Raw genomic sequence first — 15,308 nt, 5'->3', positions numbered from 1 at the left:
AACCTCCATTCTGAGTCTGGGAAGAAGACCTTTGATATCTTCCTTTTATCTTACCTCACCCCTTTCAAATTGGGTCATCAGAGTTAGGGTTGGGTATAGGCTCCAGGGTAGTTACTCCTTTAGGGAAATCATTAGATCATATGCTTGGGTTAGCTTAGAATGACCAAAGAGGAAACTGAACATTTCCTGGGTCTCCAAGGTAACAGAGCCCAAGTGATTATAATACCAGGATACTCACATGTGAGGGGCAAGAAAATTCATTTGTGACTTCTGTTCAAGTTCCACTTTGTGAGACCTGCTATACTTTCAGTGGAGGTCATTCTAGCCTATGAAATGACCTATAGAAGAAAAAGGCCTATGGAAGCAGAGAAATGACTCCATAGAATATTTTATATAAGAAGAATATATTATATAAAAATATATATTATTAACATAGACCTGCCTTCCAAACATAGAATGACATACCTGTCAGCTAAGGATGCCTGTCAGCTGAGGTCCACCATTGCTACTTATCTCCTACTACCTCAGGGATGGGTAGCTGTTCTCCATCTTCAGCATATCAGGGAATACAAAATTAGTTCCTCCCTTCAAGGAGCTCACATTCTAGCAGGGAAAAATGAATGCAACATTTAAACTTAGAAATACAAGATCAGGGTGCAGCTAGGTGGAGCAGTGGATAGAGCATCAGCCCTGGAGTCAGGAGGATCTGAGTTCATATCTAACCCTAGATACTTACCTAGTTTTGAGACCTTTGGCAAATCACTTAACCTCATTGCCTCAAAAAAAAACAAGGAAGGAAGGAAGGAAGGAAGGAAGACAATGGGGGGAGAGAGAGAGAGAGAGAATTATTGACCAGGGGATAAGAAAACAAGCAGGTGGTACCTAAGTGAGCCCTAAAAAAAGTAAGGATTCTGAGAGAGAGAGAGAGAGAGAGAGAGAGAGAGAGAGAGAGAGAGAGAGAGAGAGAGAGAGAGAGAATCCTGAGCAGGGATTAGCCTGGGAAGAGAAATTTAGTTGGGAGATGGAATGCCAAGTTACTGTAAAAGAGACAGCTTAGTTGGAATTTAAATTTGGAAAGATAGGCTTTTCTATAATCTACTGCAAAGACTTTAAAAGTCAAACTGAAAGATATATAGTTTATCCTAGAGACAAGAGGGAGCCACAGAAGCTTCTGGAGTAGGGGTGATATGGTCAGATCTGTGCTTTACTGTGGTGCTTTTTTTTTTTCATTTTGGAAAGATGAGTAGGGCAACTACAGTAAAGATGGACTGATGTGGGTAAGAAACCAGAAGCAGAGAGTTCTTGGAGGTTGTTGTCCTAATAATGGGGGCAAGGAATTTCAGTCTATCAGAATACAACTCCACTAAGCTAGCTCCTCTCTATCTTCATTCTCTGAGGTCTTCAGTGTTCTCCTAATAGTGACCTACCTACCCCCTCTTTCCATTCATTTCAATGTTCTGGTTCACCTCCAGGAGGTTAAGAAGTGATGACAGAGAGAGAGAGAGAGAGAGAGAGAGAGAGAGAGAGAGAGAGAGAGACATGTAATAGTGTTTATTATAGTGTGGAGAGAATGGACAAGAGATTTATTGAAGAATTAAGATAAGACTTGGAAACTGACTGGGAATGAGTTTTAAGGGACAATTAAAGAACTCTGAGGACTGATTTCTAAACTTAAGGAAGTCTTAACAATGCAGATTAAAATTAAAAATGTGTGTGCACACATCCCTGCTCCTGCCGCCACCCCAGCTGTTAACATTTGCCAGCAGACTTTCATCTTACTCTACAGAGAGCTAGAGCTTGTGAAAATTGGGAGAAAGCCAACAGATTTAACATTTATGAGATTATTGCTAACCTTGGAGAGAGCAGTTTCAGTTGAATGGTGAGTTCTGTAGGGAAGGAAGAGGGAAGTGAGTAAGGTCAATAAGTATCAGGCACTTACATAATACAGAGAAGATGCCCACCTGCATTAATAGAGAAATTTTCCTCATCTGTGAGTTCTATTCAGTCAAACCACATCCTCTATTCTTTAATTCAGTGAGGTTTGAGTGTGTGTATCTAATGTTTTCGTCCTTCATTTTTTTTGCAAGGCAATGAGGTTAAGAGACTTCCCCAAGGTCACACAGCTAGGTAATTATTAAGTGTCTGAGGCTGGATTTGAACTCAGGTCCTCCTGACTCCAAGGCCAGTGCTCTATTCCCCTGTGCCATCTACCTGTTCCTGTCCTTCATTTTAGAAGAAGACCATGACATCAGGGATATGATGTCATGACAAGCAAATGAATTGATTTTGAGTGAGGGGATACTGTGCTAAGTCACCAGCCTCACTTTCTCCTCCAGAGCCATCTGGATTCAGTGCCCAGATATGAATCAGGATGACTGGAGATGGCTTCAGATGTGAGGCAATCAGGGTTAAGTGACTTGTCCAAGGTTACTCAGCTAGTAAGTCAAGTGTCTGAGGGTTGATTCAAACTCCAGTCCTCCTGACTTCAAGGCCAGTGCTCTATCCACTGTGCCACCTAGCTTCCCTGTGTGTATCTCTGTATTTATGTGAATATACATGTTAGAAAAAACAGTGTTGCATAGTTGATAGAAAGTTAGTCTCTGAGCTAAGGAAGACCTGAGTTCAAGTCTCATCTTGGACACATTGGTTTTCTGACTGAACAAGTGAATGTTTAAGCAATGCCCTAAATTGTAGAGAAGGTACCCATTTGCCTGAGTAGAGGGAGTTCCTTATTGAAAGTCCTCTGTATTAGATGAACTCATAGCACCAATTCTGATCACTGAAAGACAGGAGAGAAATAGATAATCTGAGGAGCTGTCAGGGGCAAGTGAAAATTATTTTTTAAAAATTTATTTCATTTTCAATAAATGGAAAGAAACAAGTATTTCCATATCACAGTACAACAATCTAGTGTACAGAATTTGTTATTCCCTCCAAATGTATAACAAAGCTATCATGTAAATTTCCTTTTTTCCCTTTTTTCTTCTCTCCCCTCTCCTTGTCTTAAAGATGGCTATCATAAGAGACAAAAAGGAGTGTGTATATAAGTATATACATACATATATAGAGAGATATACACATGTGTGGATATGTATATAATAACCATTGAACCTGGAGGGTACCTTCTACATTATAGATAGAGAAATGAAGACTTATAGAGAATAAGGAATTTTCTGCAATAATTACTTATCTTATGCAGCATTATTTGTGACAAAATCAAGACTGTGTGGTCAATCATGGAGAATTATGAGAAAACCTTAGGGGCTGTGGGTAGGGAGAGGAAACCTAGACTTGAGAATTAGGAAACCTTTTATTCCAGCTTAATTCTCTCCTGTACTCACTGAGGGCTCAGTTTTTCTGTGTCTCAAGCCTGAGGTCATTTATAGTCTGGGACCCAGGGACAGCATGGCAGATTTGCAGGACTGCTGATGTCATTGAATAGTGGTCTACTTTCCCACCATCCTTTCCCATTGCTGCCCTGCCTGGAAGCAGGTGACTCCAGGTTCTAAACCTAAGGCTAGCACAGCTGGGGATTTATTACTTCTGTCCAACCATCTATAAATCAGAGGAAAGGAGGGTCTCAACTAGAATTCAGTGATATATAAAAGCAAATGGAACTTTGGAAAAGAACAGGCAGCCTTGATCCCAGGCCAGTCAGACAGACAGACAGAAGAACAGACCAGGATGAATTGCTGGGAGATCCTGCTGGTGGCCTTGAGCACTTGCTTCTTCAGTCTGCCCAGTGATGCCTTAAAACGGTAAATCAAGACCAAGAAGGGGTGGGAAGGCTGCACTAATAGTGGGGAGAGATGATGTGATCCAAGAACCTTGGGGAGAAGAAGGCTTTCCAGATGCCAATCAGGAGGAAGTTCCTTATATTGCTTAGAAAATAAAGACAGGGGACTCTTTCTATCTAGGTACAGGCAATGGGGCAGTAAGCCAGTTGGTAAGGATCAGCAATTCATTTACCTGCACATATTGACTATGTCAACTCTCCTTTCCCCATCAAAAACCTGTGAAGGTCTCCTTTTATAGATGGGGAAACTGAGGCCCATAAAGAATAACTGATTCACACTTTAATTATCTAGTATAGTTATTAATATCTTTTTTTAAAATTTTTATCTAAGGCAATGAGGTTTTGAGTGACTTGCCTAAGGTCATACAGCTAGGCAATTATTGTCTGAGGTCCTCCAATCCAGGGCCGGTGCTCTATCTACTGCACCACCTAGCTACCCCCTATCCCAGTATAGTTATGCAGCATATCTGTATAGCTGACAAAATCAGAAATGATATCTATGTGGCAAATTTCCAATAGGAAAATGGGGACTTGAGGGAAGGGAGCAACACTACCTTGAGTCACTCTCTTCAGCTATAATAATCAGCTCTGTAGCATTAGTCAGTCAACTTAAAAGCATTTTCAGATCCAATTCAATTCCACAGTTAATAAATATTTATTAAGCCCCTTCTGCAAACCAGACCCTGTGTTAAGCTTTAGGATTATAAAGAAAGACCTGATCTCAATATAGGATATAACTGATATTCTAATGAGGGAGAAAGCATGAAAATAGCTAGGGGTGTATTTATATGTATATATATATATATATATATATATACATATAAATCTGTGTATCTGTATGTATATATTATTGTATACACACATTATTGAAAGAGTATGTATAAAAAGTAGATGAAAGATAATTTCAATGTAAAGGCATAAACAGTGGGGAGACTGTGAAAGGTCTCTTTCAAAAGGCAGAATTTGAGCTAAATCTTGAAGTAGTATAAGGGTTTTGAGATGAAATATGCCAATTCACATAAAAAATAGTTTAAAATCATTTTATTACTATTTACAAGGGAAGAACGAAGAAAACTTCTAGCAAGGACAATCTTCATGTGTGGTCTCTAAGTCTACAATGGGCAACACAGGGGATTAGTATCCACACTCATTATCATCACTCAAATTTATATTGTTTGAGATAAAGAGCAGTAAAATTCCAATGGGAGACTGCCTTGTTATTTGTAGGACTGGTAAAATGAAGGGGTTTCCCCCCCCCCAGTATTACCTAATAAGGAGTGAAGAATAGAGAGCAGAGAAATAGGAATGAGGAGCAGGGAAGGATAAGATTTTACCTACTGGTACCATTCTAACAAAAGGCTGAAAATGATTAATGCCCAGTCTCTGGGTTTATTAGCATTCTGGGGGTCTCAGACTGTACCAGGCAAATTTATTTTCACCAGTAGGTAGAAGCCAAGGAAACCAGGAGGTGGAGGTGAAGAGGGAAAATGTTCCAGGCAAAGGTGCAGTGTCTGGAGATGGAGTACCTTGTATGAGGAGCATCGAGAAGACAAGTATCACTTAATTATAGAACATGTTAAGGGGAATTAAGGTGCAAGAAGATGGGAAGGGTGGGAAGGGGGCCAGATCGACGAAGGAATTTTTCTGTTTAATCATTGCTGTAAGTGAGAATTCCCAGAAGTTTTTTAAATAGGGAGGATGACATAGTCAGACCTTGGCTTTAGGAAAATCATTTTGGCAGCTAAGTGGAGCTGATTGGAATGGAGGTATACTTGAGGCAGGGAGACCAACCAGAAAACTCTGGCAAAGATGATTCTGAGAGTCAGCCCCAGGATGATGGAGAGAAAAGGGAGGGACACAGAGGAGAGATGTTGTGAAAGTTTAAAAAGGGTTTGTTAAGAGATTGACCAGATAGAGTGAGTTCAAGAGAGGAATAAAGAATGACATTTGAGGTTGTGATACTGAGTGACCAAGAGAGGTGCTTAGAGAAGTTTGGAAGAGGACAGAGTTTTGGGAAAGGAGGAAGATAACAGGTTGTCTTTTGGACAGGTTCTGATCTATGGAACATCCACTTTGTGACTACATCTTTTTTTATTTTGGTCTTCTTCGAAAACTAAGGACAAGAACCAACCATTTGATGGAGAAATTTAATGGAGAAAAGATTTAATAATACAGGTTAAACTTAAAAGTATTTTTTATGTACATTCTTCATCCCCACTCTGAGAGTTGGATGTTAAACATTTATCTGTTTGAGTGTATGCTTGGAATTGAGGGTATTGGGGTAAGGATATGAATTTTGGAGAAGTTAGAAGTAAGGATTATCTTTTGATGTAAAGGACCTAATGTAAATAAGGAAAGCCCCAAACCAAACTTACAACAGGGTGATTTCTGGTTTTTCTGTGCCTTTTTATGTTTATTTTTGTGAGATAATGGGGTGAAGTGACTTGCCCAAAGTCACACACTAGGAATTATCAAAATAACTGAGTCGGGATTTGACCTCCTGACTCCAAGACCATCTAGCTGCCCCAAGAAGGTGATTTTTTTTCACAATGTCCCAGGCGTAGAGGGGTGGGGTGGGGTTAGGACAATTGCTACTGTGATTGGTACAGTAGGAAAAGGACACTGTCTCTAGAGTCTAGCCATCTGGGTTCAAATCTTATCTCTGAGATGACCTTGGGAACATCTAACCTCAGTTTTCTCACCTCTAAAATAAAGGGTTGGGCAGGATGGTCTCAATTTTCATTATAGCTCTAGATTTGTGACTGCAGACCATCTTTGGTCATCAAGTTTTAGTTGAGTATCCCAGGTCAGGGAAGCAGCATTGAAGTTTGGGGCAAACATTCTTCATGCTTAGCCATCCAAGGTCCCAGGAGAGGAACTTCTGAATCTTCTGCCCAAGACCCCTCCATCACCTCATTCCTTCAACACCCACCCATAAACACCTCGATGTCTGAGGGCCTGCCAGCCAGCCTTAGTGTTGGACTGCTGTGAGTATCTGCTGCCACCTACTGTTCCCATGTGGTGCCATTTTTCTCAACCAATACCCCTTGCCCTGCTTCCAGGATTCTCCTCCTCACTTCACCAGCTGTCCTTTAGATCTTTGCAGGGGGTGGGTGGGTGGGTGGGGGGAAGATTCTAGGAAATCAATGAATCTCAGAGTTAGAAAGAACATCTTCTATCTCAAAACTTCCTTCAGTATTATCTCTTCTTGTCCCCAGCTCACTCAACTGCCAATGTCTGCTTATGTTGGAGGTAGATGGAAATTCTGTCACTATGACAGTGATAAAAATGTGTCAGGATCCCTTGTTTCCTTAAGTCTATTAGTGTTGAGTATATATTTTCTATGAAAAAAAAAGAATAAAATTAAAGGATAGATTTAAAGCTGGAAGGGACCTATCCCCTCATTTTATAGATGTGGAAACTGAGATCCATTGAGGTTATGAATTGATTAATATCATACTGGTAGTAAGTAGCAAATCACTGGATTTGAACCCAGGCTCTCTGATTCTAAATCAGATCTCTTCCCACCATATCATTATTACTTCTTTTTTTAAAAATTAATAATATTTTATTTCTTTCTTTTTCCAACTGCATACAAAGATAGTTTTCAACAATCGCTTTTTGGTAAGGTTTTGAATTTCACCATTTTCTCCTTTTCCTTCCCTCCTACCTCTCTCTCTGACAGAAAGCAATCTCTTATAAATATATATAATTATAAATATATATATTGATCATGTTGCAAAGGAAGACTCACATCAAAAAGGGGGAAATAATATATAAAACAACTTTTAAAAATTGAAAAGAGTAAGCTTTGCACTGCATTCAAACCTCCATAGTTCCTTCTCTGGATATCGATGGTATTTTCCATCACAAGTCCTTTAGATTTTTCTGTGATTATTTCACTACTATTTCTTTACTGGGATTATTTTCTTTAGGCTGACTGTAAAGAGAAAAGAAAGACTCATAAAAATTTTGTGAAGACAATTTAGTTATACTTTTGAACAAAATGAGTCATTTCCTACCCTACCCTAGAGAAAGCCCTCCTTTTTAACAATTAAACAAAAAACATCCAAAACAGAAATCCTGCCAATAATTATCATAATTTGGCATTTAAGGTTTCAAAGTACTTTAGTTATATTATCTCATTCAATTCTCACAACTATGTGAGACAAAGGCTTTTATTATCCCCATTTTTATAGACAGCAAGAGATTAAATGATTTGCCCAGGACCTCAAAGCTGTATCTAAGGTAGGCTTTGAACTGGCACTCTATTCATTATAACCCCTAGCCAGTCCCCAGTGTCTGTAGTACTCAGCCTTGGTAGTTGCTCATATCTCTGTCCTTATCCATAGAAAAGTTTTGGGTTTTGTGCAGAATTAATTATAAGGCAGGTATGTATAATGAGAGGGAGCTTTCATTAGCCTCACCTGATTGTGAAGGTGCATACACCTAAGTGGCACCAGCTTTATGCACACAACACTTCCCAATCAGAAGTAAGGCACAGGTGAAACTGAGGAGGTTTGTAGACCTGTGGTGTCCCACTCCATTAGAATTGGATCACTGGGAATCATATATTGACTTAGAAAACCCTAAGTGTCATCTATGTTTCATTGTATTTCTATTTGCTAAACATTTTCCAGTTACATTTTAATCTGATTCAGGCAACACTACCCTTGTCCTAGAATTTTTCTGGAGGTCCTTAGAAAGAGATCCAGCTTTCATATACCTGGATGGAGAGGTTAAGGGTAGTCTTTGTTTTTAATTATCTATTTTTCCAACTACATGCAAAATTAGTTTTCAACATTCTTTTTCTGTAAGATATTAAGTTCCACATTTTTCCCCTCCCTTCCCTCTCCCCTCCCCCTGAGTGTGAGAAATCTGATATGGGTTATATATGTATAATTATGTCAAACTGATTTTCATGTTAGTTATGTTGTAAAAGAAGAATCAGAAAAAAAGGGGGGAAACACCATGAGATAAAAAAGCATAAACCAAATTTTAAAAATTGAAAATAGTATGCTTTGGTCTGTATTCATACTTTATGGTTCTTTCTCTGGATATATTTTCTATCACAAGTATGGGGGCAAGGGAATGAGTGAAAGAATCTTAAGGCACTGGATAGAGAACCCTGGGAGAGCCTAATATTCTTATTTTTTCTTTCTTCTATTCCTGGATAGGATTGTCCTCAAGAAAATGAACTCAATCCAGGAAAACATGAAGATCAAGGGCAAGGATCTGGGGAAGTTGAACATGGAATGGAACTTATATATCAAGCAGCTGTCCCTGCTTAATATAATATCTCCTGTTGTTCTCACCAATTTTGAGAATGTAAGTCCTCCAATACTCATCCTTTCCTTCTTCTCCCCATGACTTCCTAGAGCACAAATTCTTTTTTTTAGAGCACAAATTCTACTAGAATGTCTGAAACAAGAGTTTAAAATAGTTAAGAAATGTTTTTGTCAATGAAATGATAGCACCTGAGGAAATTAATTAGAAAGCTAAGGAAGGAAAGGAATTAATAGTTTAGCAGAAGAGATACAAAATCTTACTTAAGCAACAAACTCCCTGAAAATTAGAATGGACCAAATAGAAATCATTGACTCCATGAAACAAGAAATATTTTTTTAAAAAAGTCCAAAGTCTAAACGAAAATAGAAGGAAATCTAAAGTATCTCATAGCCAAAGTGGAAATGGAATCCACTGGTCACCTTTTGAAAGAAACTCTTAAATGATTATTTCTAAAAACATTATAATCAAAATCCAGAGCTTCTGGGTCAAAGAAAAAATACTGCAAGCCACCAAAAAGTAAGAATAGCAACAATTACTCAGGTTTTTATAGTACCTTAAGATTTATAGAGTGTTTTTGGTTACCCTTGTATATAGTATAAATGCTAGCATTCCCGTTTTATAGATGAAGAATCAGACTCAACTAAGTTATCTGACTTGCCCAAGGCCATCCAGTTTTTGACAGCTCGAATTTAAAAGGACTTTCCCTCCCACTGTCCAGAAGACTATTCTGCAGCATTTCAGCCCTGGAGAGGCTTGGAGAGATCATTTAGTCTAACCTGTTTGTTTTCTAGATGAGAAAACAGAGGTCCAAAGGAGGGAGGAGATTTGCCCTCAGTTCATCTCTCTTTTTTTTTTTTCATTTCTACAGACCCAGTATTATGGTGAGGTCAGTATTGGCAGCCCACCCCAAACCTTCCAAGTCATTTTTGACACAGGCTCTGCTGACTTTTGGGTACCCTCCAGCAGATGCAGCCCACTCTACACAGCTTGTGGTAAGAACCTTGCCCTGGACCACCAAGGTCCAGGCTTTCCTATTGTGGAGGTCAAAACCTGCACCTGGCCCCAAAGTCCTATGGCTATCTAAGTCTTTTTTTCCCTATCTCCCCATTTACCCATCATCTTTCAAAGAAGATTGGGATAATTCTTACTTTCTAAGGGGAAATGAGAGCCCAAGAGCTATCAGATTTGTGTACAGAGCAAAACCAAAATGATAAGATAGGGAAATAAGGAATCAAATCTGGTACCCTGAGGAAGCAACTGAGATTCTGGCTGATCCAAAGAACACATGTCTGGATCTTCCCCAGGCTGTGAGAAGACCGAATTGCTAAGTCTCTTTCCTTCTTATCTCCAGGCTCCCTTTCTCAGTGCTCAGCCCCAACAGCTTTAATTTCACATTGCCATGCTAGGGACTTGGACCCTCTCATTTCCTTCATTTAGTTGCCATCCTTGACACAGCCCTCTCTCATTGACACTAAGACCAACCCCATCTTTAGCACTTAATCTCCATTCAAGGAACTCCCTTGATTCCTAATAATTAGGAGGCTATCAATAGCATCTTAGTGTCTTTCACAAGTCCTTAGCCGCCGCCCCCCCCCCCCCATCTCTGGCAATTTGTCAGTCAACAAGCATTTATTGAGTGTATCTGTTCTATCTCTACCCCCCCCCCCCCAAGACTAGAGATGCTTTAAGCTGATTCATTTAAACAATGGAATAAAGTTCAGCAGAAATCCTTGAACGAAGTACAGAGACTTAACTAGGATAAGGTAAGGGGACTTTAGGCAAGAGTACATTCAGTCTTCAGCTATATGAAAACATCAGCTAATTTGCTTAGCTAACAAGAATAACTGAATAAATGGGTTTTTTCCCTCTTCAGTTCTGATTCTTTTTTTCACAACATGACTAATATGGAAATATGTGAAACATGATTATACATGTATAACCTATATGAGATTACTAGCTATCATGGAAAGGAGAGAGACAAGGGAGGTAGAAAAATGTGGAACTCAAAACTTACAGAAAGATGAATGTTGAAAACTATCTTTGCAAGTAACTGAATAAAATAAAATAATAATATTCAGAATAACAAGTTAAAATAGGGAGCTAGTGAATGGCAGACTGGGTGAACCTTATAATCTAGATATACCCAATGGCTACTCAAATAGTGCCCAGAATCAGCACTGCTGTCCCAGAATTTCCATGTGTCTACCATCAGGGATGTGCAATCTATCCCCCCCAAAACAAAGTCACTTTTCATGCTGATTGCAGTAGGCAATGAGTTGCGATATTTTTTAAAAAAAGTTTGTTTCTAACAGAATATGGAGCACATTAGAGGTGTTCAGTAGTTTAAAAAAAATTCATTAAGAGATAAGATCTGGTCTGGGATTTCACTGATAAAGGATACTCCCAGGTGAAGAGGGGAGTGCAAGTAGACACTTTATATGCAACTTAAAGGCTTATAGAATTGACCCCTGAGAAGGTTATTGAGGTGTCTGGGATCATGAAGCTAATCTGTGTTCAAGCCAATGCTTCTTTGCTTTGGCCTGGAGTTTAAGCCATGATGCTTTTAGATGTATTCTCAGAGACTTCAACCCTCCAGTTTACAGAATCATAGACTATGAAGAAGGATGATAGAGATCATCTGTTGGTCCCAGAGAAGCAAATTCTCCAAGATCATCTGAGAGGGAAGAGAGTCTAGTCCTGGTCTTCCATCCTGAGTACATTCCTGCCTTCTCTGCCCTATCTGATTTCCTTCCCTAACTCTTGGATCTGTGTCTCCCTACCAGTGTTCCACAATCAATATGACTTCTCCAAATCCTCTACTTACAAAGAAAATGGGACCAAATTCAGCATCCACTATGCATCGGGCCAAGTCAAGGGCTTCCTGAGCCAGGATATAGTGACTGTGAGTCCTTTCCAAGAAAAGAGTTCTATCAGTTTCTTATAATCTAGGATCCTAGAAGAATCCTTGTGGAGGAGGGGGAATTTTGAAGAGAGAAAATGGGTCCTCAGAACCTAGAGAGATTGGGAAAGGACAGAGTTCTGCTGCTTCTGTTTGGTCACTGGGGAGTATTATGTAGCCCCTGTACCTATTAAAGAATAAGACTAAACTACTATCTCAAAAAGAAAATCTTAGTTATTTGCATGATATTTTGTATATAATTTGCCTGTGATTCATTTAAGGTCAAATTACTTAGAGGTTCTAATTCATCAAGTTCATTCCTTGTTCTTTTCCTTGTATATAATGATTTGAAAAGATAAAAAAAATCTCATTCCTATATATTTCTTCACTATTTATAAAATTCCCACTATCCTCATCTCCTTAAGGACTTTGAGTGGACATGATTGTTTTTGAGTAGGCTGGAGCATCCTATTAGATTAACTGAGTAAGCCATAGGCTAACTAATGTCTTAGCAAGGATGGACTTGTTGTATGAAACAACTGAGAAGAAGGCCCTGGGAAATGAGTCATAGGAAAGGAGTATTTTTTTTGGAGAGGAGACTTGGGGGAAAGGAAATGGGTAAAATCTGGACTAACCCTTGGGGTGCCTTAGGAACTGTGATTAGGTGGAAATCTTTGGGAGTGGAATGAAGGTATTAGGGATGTAGGAGAGATAATAGGGTGCTGAAAGGAGGTGAAGAGGGAAAAGATAGATGAACAGAATTTGGCTTATCCCAATTTGGTCCAGAGTCCACCTGCCCCATTCTTCCTAGAGCTCCTAGTATTGTACCAATTTCTTAGGTTGACTTTAGTCCAGATTATTACTGAGGGTGAAGATCTAGCACAACTTTAATTATGTGACCAACAACTCTATTAACATTTTTATCTAGGTGAAATCAAGTTTTGATGTATAGTAAGGGCATTATGAAAGAAGATAGGAAATCATAAAATGGAGCCTAGAGAAGCACAAAAAAGAATAGTAAAGAGTTTAGGTTGTCAGGCAGCCAAACACATGAAGTGAGGGAAATGTTGTGGTCAGAGTGGATTAGATGGGAGTTGGGTTCAAATGCAGACTCTAGTGTTTTCTGTGTGGTCTTGGGTAAGTCATTTAATCTTTGTGCCTCCATTTCCTTATTAAAATGAAGGGTTGGACTAGATGGGCTCAATAGTTCCTTTAGTTCTAAACCTATCTTCTTACTATCATTTTCTCCTTTTTGCTCCCTCATTCCTCCAAATTTAATACTCTGTGTCTCAAATTGGGAGGGGAGTCAATATCCTGATTTGTTGGGGACTAGGATCAGGACTTGTCCTGGAAAATGCCTGATCTCTGACTTCTTTATCTTATAGATTGGAGGAATCGAAATGACCCAAATATTTGGTGAGGTCACAGAACTACCCCTGATCCCCTTTGGACTGGCCAGATTTGATGGTGTTCTGGGTCTGGGCTACCCTGCTCGGTCAATGAGCGGAATCCTTCCTGTCTTTGACAATATTATGTCCCAAGGGGTGCTGAAGGAAGATGTCTTCTCTGTCTACTATAGCAGGTGAGGCTGTTCTTTTGAGTTGGAATTCCAGATGTCAGGTGGGAGGAAAGAAGAGGAATTATGGCTGTGACTGTCTCCTCTGAGGGGCAAGCTGGGAAGGAGGACTTACTTTCAAAACCTCGGTGCAATCCAGAGATAGTTGAACCCATGCTAATGAGGAGTCCTCTAAGCCAAATGAGATATAATGGAAAAGTTATTTTTATTCAGCTTGGGAAAAATTGATTTTGTACATTCATATTAGTATATGTAACCTAATATTTACTTTAGCTTTGCACTATATACCCATCTATTTCATTGACTTCTTACATCACATTGTGAGATAAACAGGACATGGATAATTATTCTCATTTTATAGATGGAGAAAACTGAAATCCATATAGATGAAGCCAATTAGGTTACAAAATCTAGAACTGGAAAGAATCTTAGGTCATCTAGTTGATGTGTGAATCCCCAAGGATTCCATGGATAGATTTTAGGGGATTCATAAACTTGGATGGGAATGTAGCATTTCCTTCAATTATTCAAAAATATTATTCTAAAAAAGGTGCCCTTAGGCTACACCATACTGACAAAGAGATTTAGGAAACAAAGGTTAAGAATACTTGATCCAATCCTGAAGCCTCAGTTTACAGATGAGGAGAAAATGATTTGAGAGATACAAAGTGCTATGGATACAAGTTCATATTTTGTGTGATCTTCACATTAACCTTATGAGACAGATAGTATTATCTCTGCCCTAGTTTACAGATAAGGACCATTGAGGTTCAAAGAGGATAACTATGACTTGCCTCTAACCATACAGCTAGCAATAGTGGATAGACACATCAATTTAGAGTCGTCAATTTAGAAATGAAAGGGAATTTAGAGGTCACTGAGTTCAGCCACTTTATTTTACAGACAAAGAAATTGAGGCCAAAAGATTTAGTCAGCTATTCAAGATTACATAAGGGGCAGAATCAAGATTCAAATCAAGAGCATCTAACTCTAAATCAAGTGTTTTTCCTGTGCCAAGCTGCTAATTAAGTCTTTTGGGTACTAGCCAACCCAATTCTCACCTGACTCCAGGTGGAGGGTTCTCTCTATTAAGCCTCTTTGATTTGGCCAAAGTCACACAGGGGAAGAGGAAGCTGGGATTCAAACTCGGGTTCTCTGATTGAAAATCTTTTTTCCATTGTACCCTGTCTTTTTTTTTTTTTAGGTTTTTGCAAGGCAAATGGGGTTAAGTGGCTTGCCCAAGGCCACATAGCTAGGTAATTATTAAGTGTCTGAGACTGGATTTGAACCCAGGTACTCCTGACTCCAGGGCCGGTGCTCTATCCACTGTGCCACCTAGTTGCCCCCTACCCTGTCTTTTTTTTTTTAGGTTTTTTTGCAAGGCAAATGGGGTTAAGTGGCTTGCCCAAGGCCACACAGCTAGGTAATTATTAAGTGTCTGAGACCGGATTTGAACCCAGGTACTCCTGACTCCAAGGCCAGTGCTTTATCTACTATGCCACCTAGCCGCCCCTACCCTGTCTTTCTTTACCCAAAGTCAGAACTAAAACTGTAGTCTGCTGACTCCAAGGTCAGTGCCTACCTACTTATATGGAGGAAAAATCATTCTAGGCAAGGGAAATTTTGAGATATTCTGTAATCTCTAGAAATATATGTGTGTGTGTGTGTGTGTGTGTGTGCGCACATCAGAGATAATATAGGATGGTGTATAAGAGCACTGACTTCTAAGTCCAAAAGGCTTGGGTTTA

At 39.3% G+C, this 15,308-nt stretch overlaps 1 protein-coding gene and 1 long non-coding RNA gene across 2 annotated transcripts in view; one reads left to right on the top strand and one right to left on the bottom strand.

Moving 5' to 3' along the window:
- Nucleotides 1–15,308, bottom strand: part of LOC141513016 (uncharacterized) — a 72,454-nt gene that overhangs the window by 33,461 nt on the left and 23,685 nt on the right. The window lies entirely within an intron of this gene.
- REN (renin) overlaps nucleotides 3,619–15,308 on the top strand; it is a 32,076-nt gene continuing 20,386 nt past the window's right edge. Inside the window, exons 1-5 of the mRNA XM_074222435.1 lie at nucleotides 3,619–3,758; nucleotides 8,974–9,124; nucleotides 9,954–10,077; nucleotides 11,869–11,987; nucleotides 13,370–13,566. Coding sequence (XP_074078536.1) covers nucleotides 3,685–3,758; nucleotides 8,974–9,124; nucleotides 9,954–10,077; nucleotides 11,869–11,987; nucleotides 13,370–13,566 — 665 coding nt within the window. The 5' untranslated portion in view covers nucleotides 3,619–3,684. The remainder of the gene's footprint in view (nucleotides 3,759–8,973; nucleotides 9,125–9,953; nucleotides 10,078–11,868; nucleotides 11,988–13,369; nucleotides 13,567–15,308) is intronic.

Source organism: Macrotis lagotis, chromosome 2, assembly GCF_037893015.1.
Source record: "Macrotis lagotis isolate mMagLag1 chromosome 2, bilby.v1.9.chrom.fasta, whole genome shotgun sequence".
In the NCBI taxonomy this organism is placed as follows: domain Eukaryota; kingdom Metazoa; phylum Chordata; class Mammalia; order Peramelemorphia; family Peramelidae; genus Macrotis; species Macrotis lagotis.
This window is presented reverse-complemented; position numbering and strand designations above follow the sequence as displayed.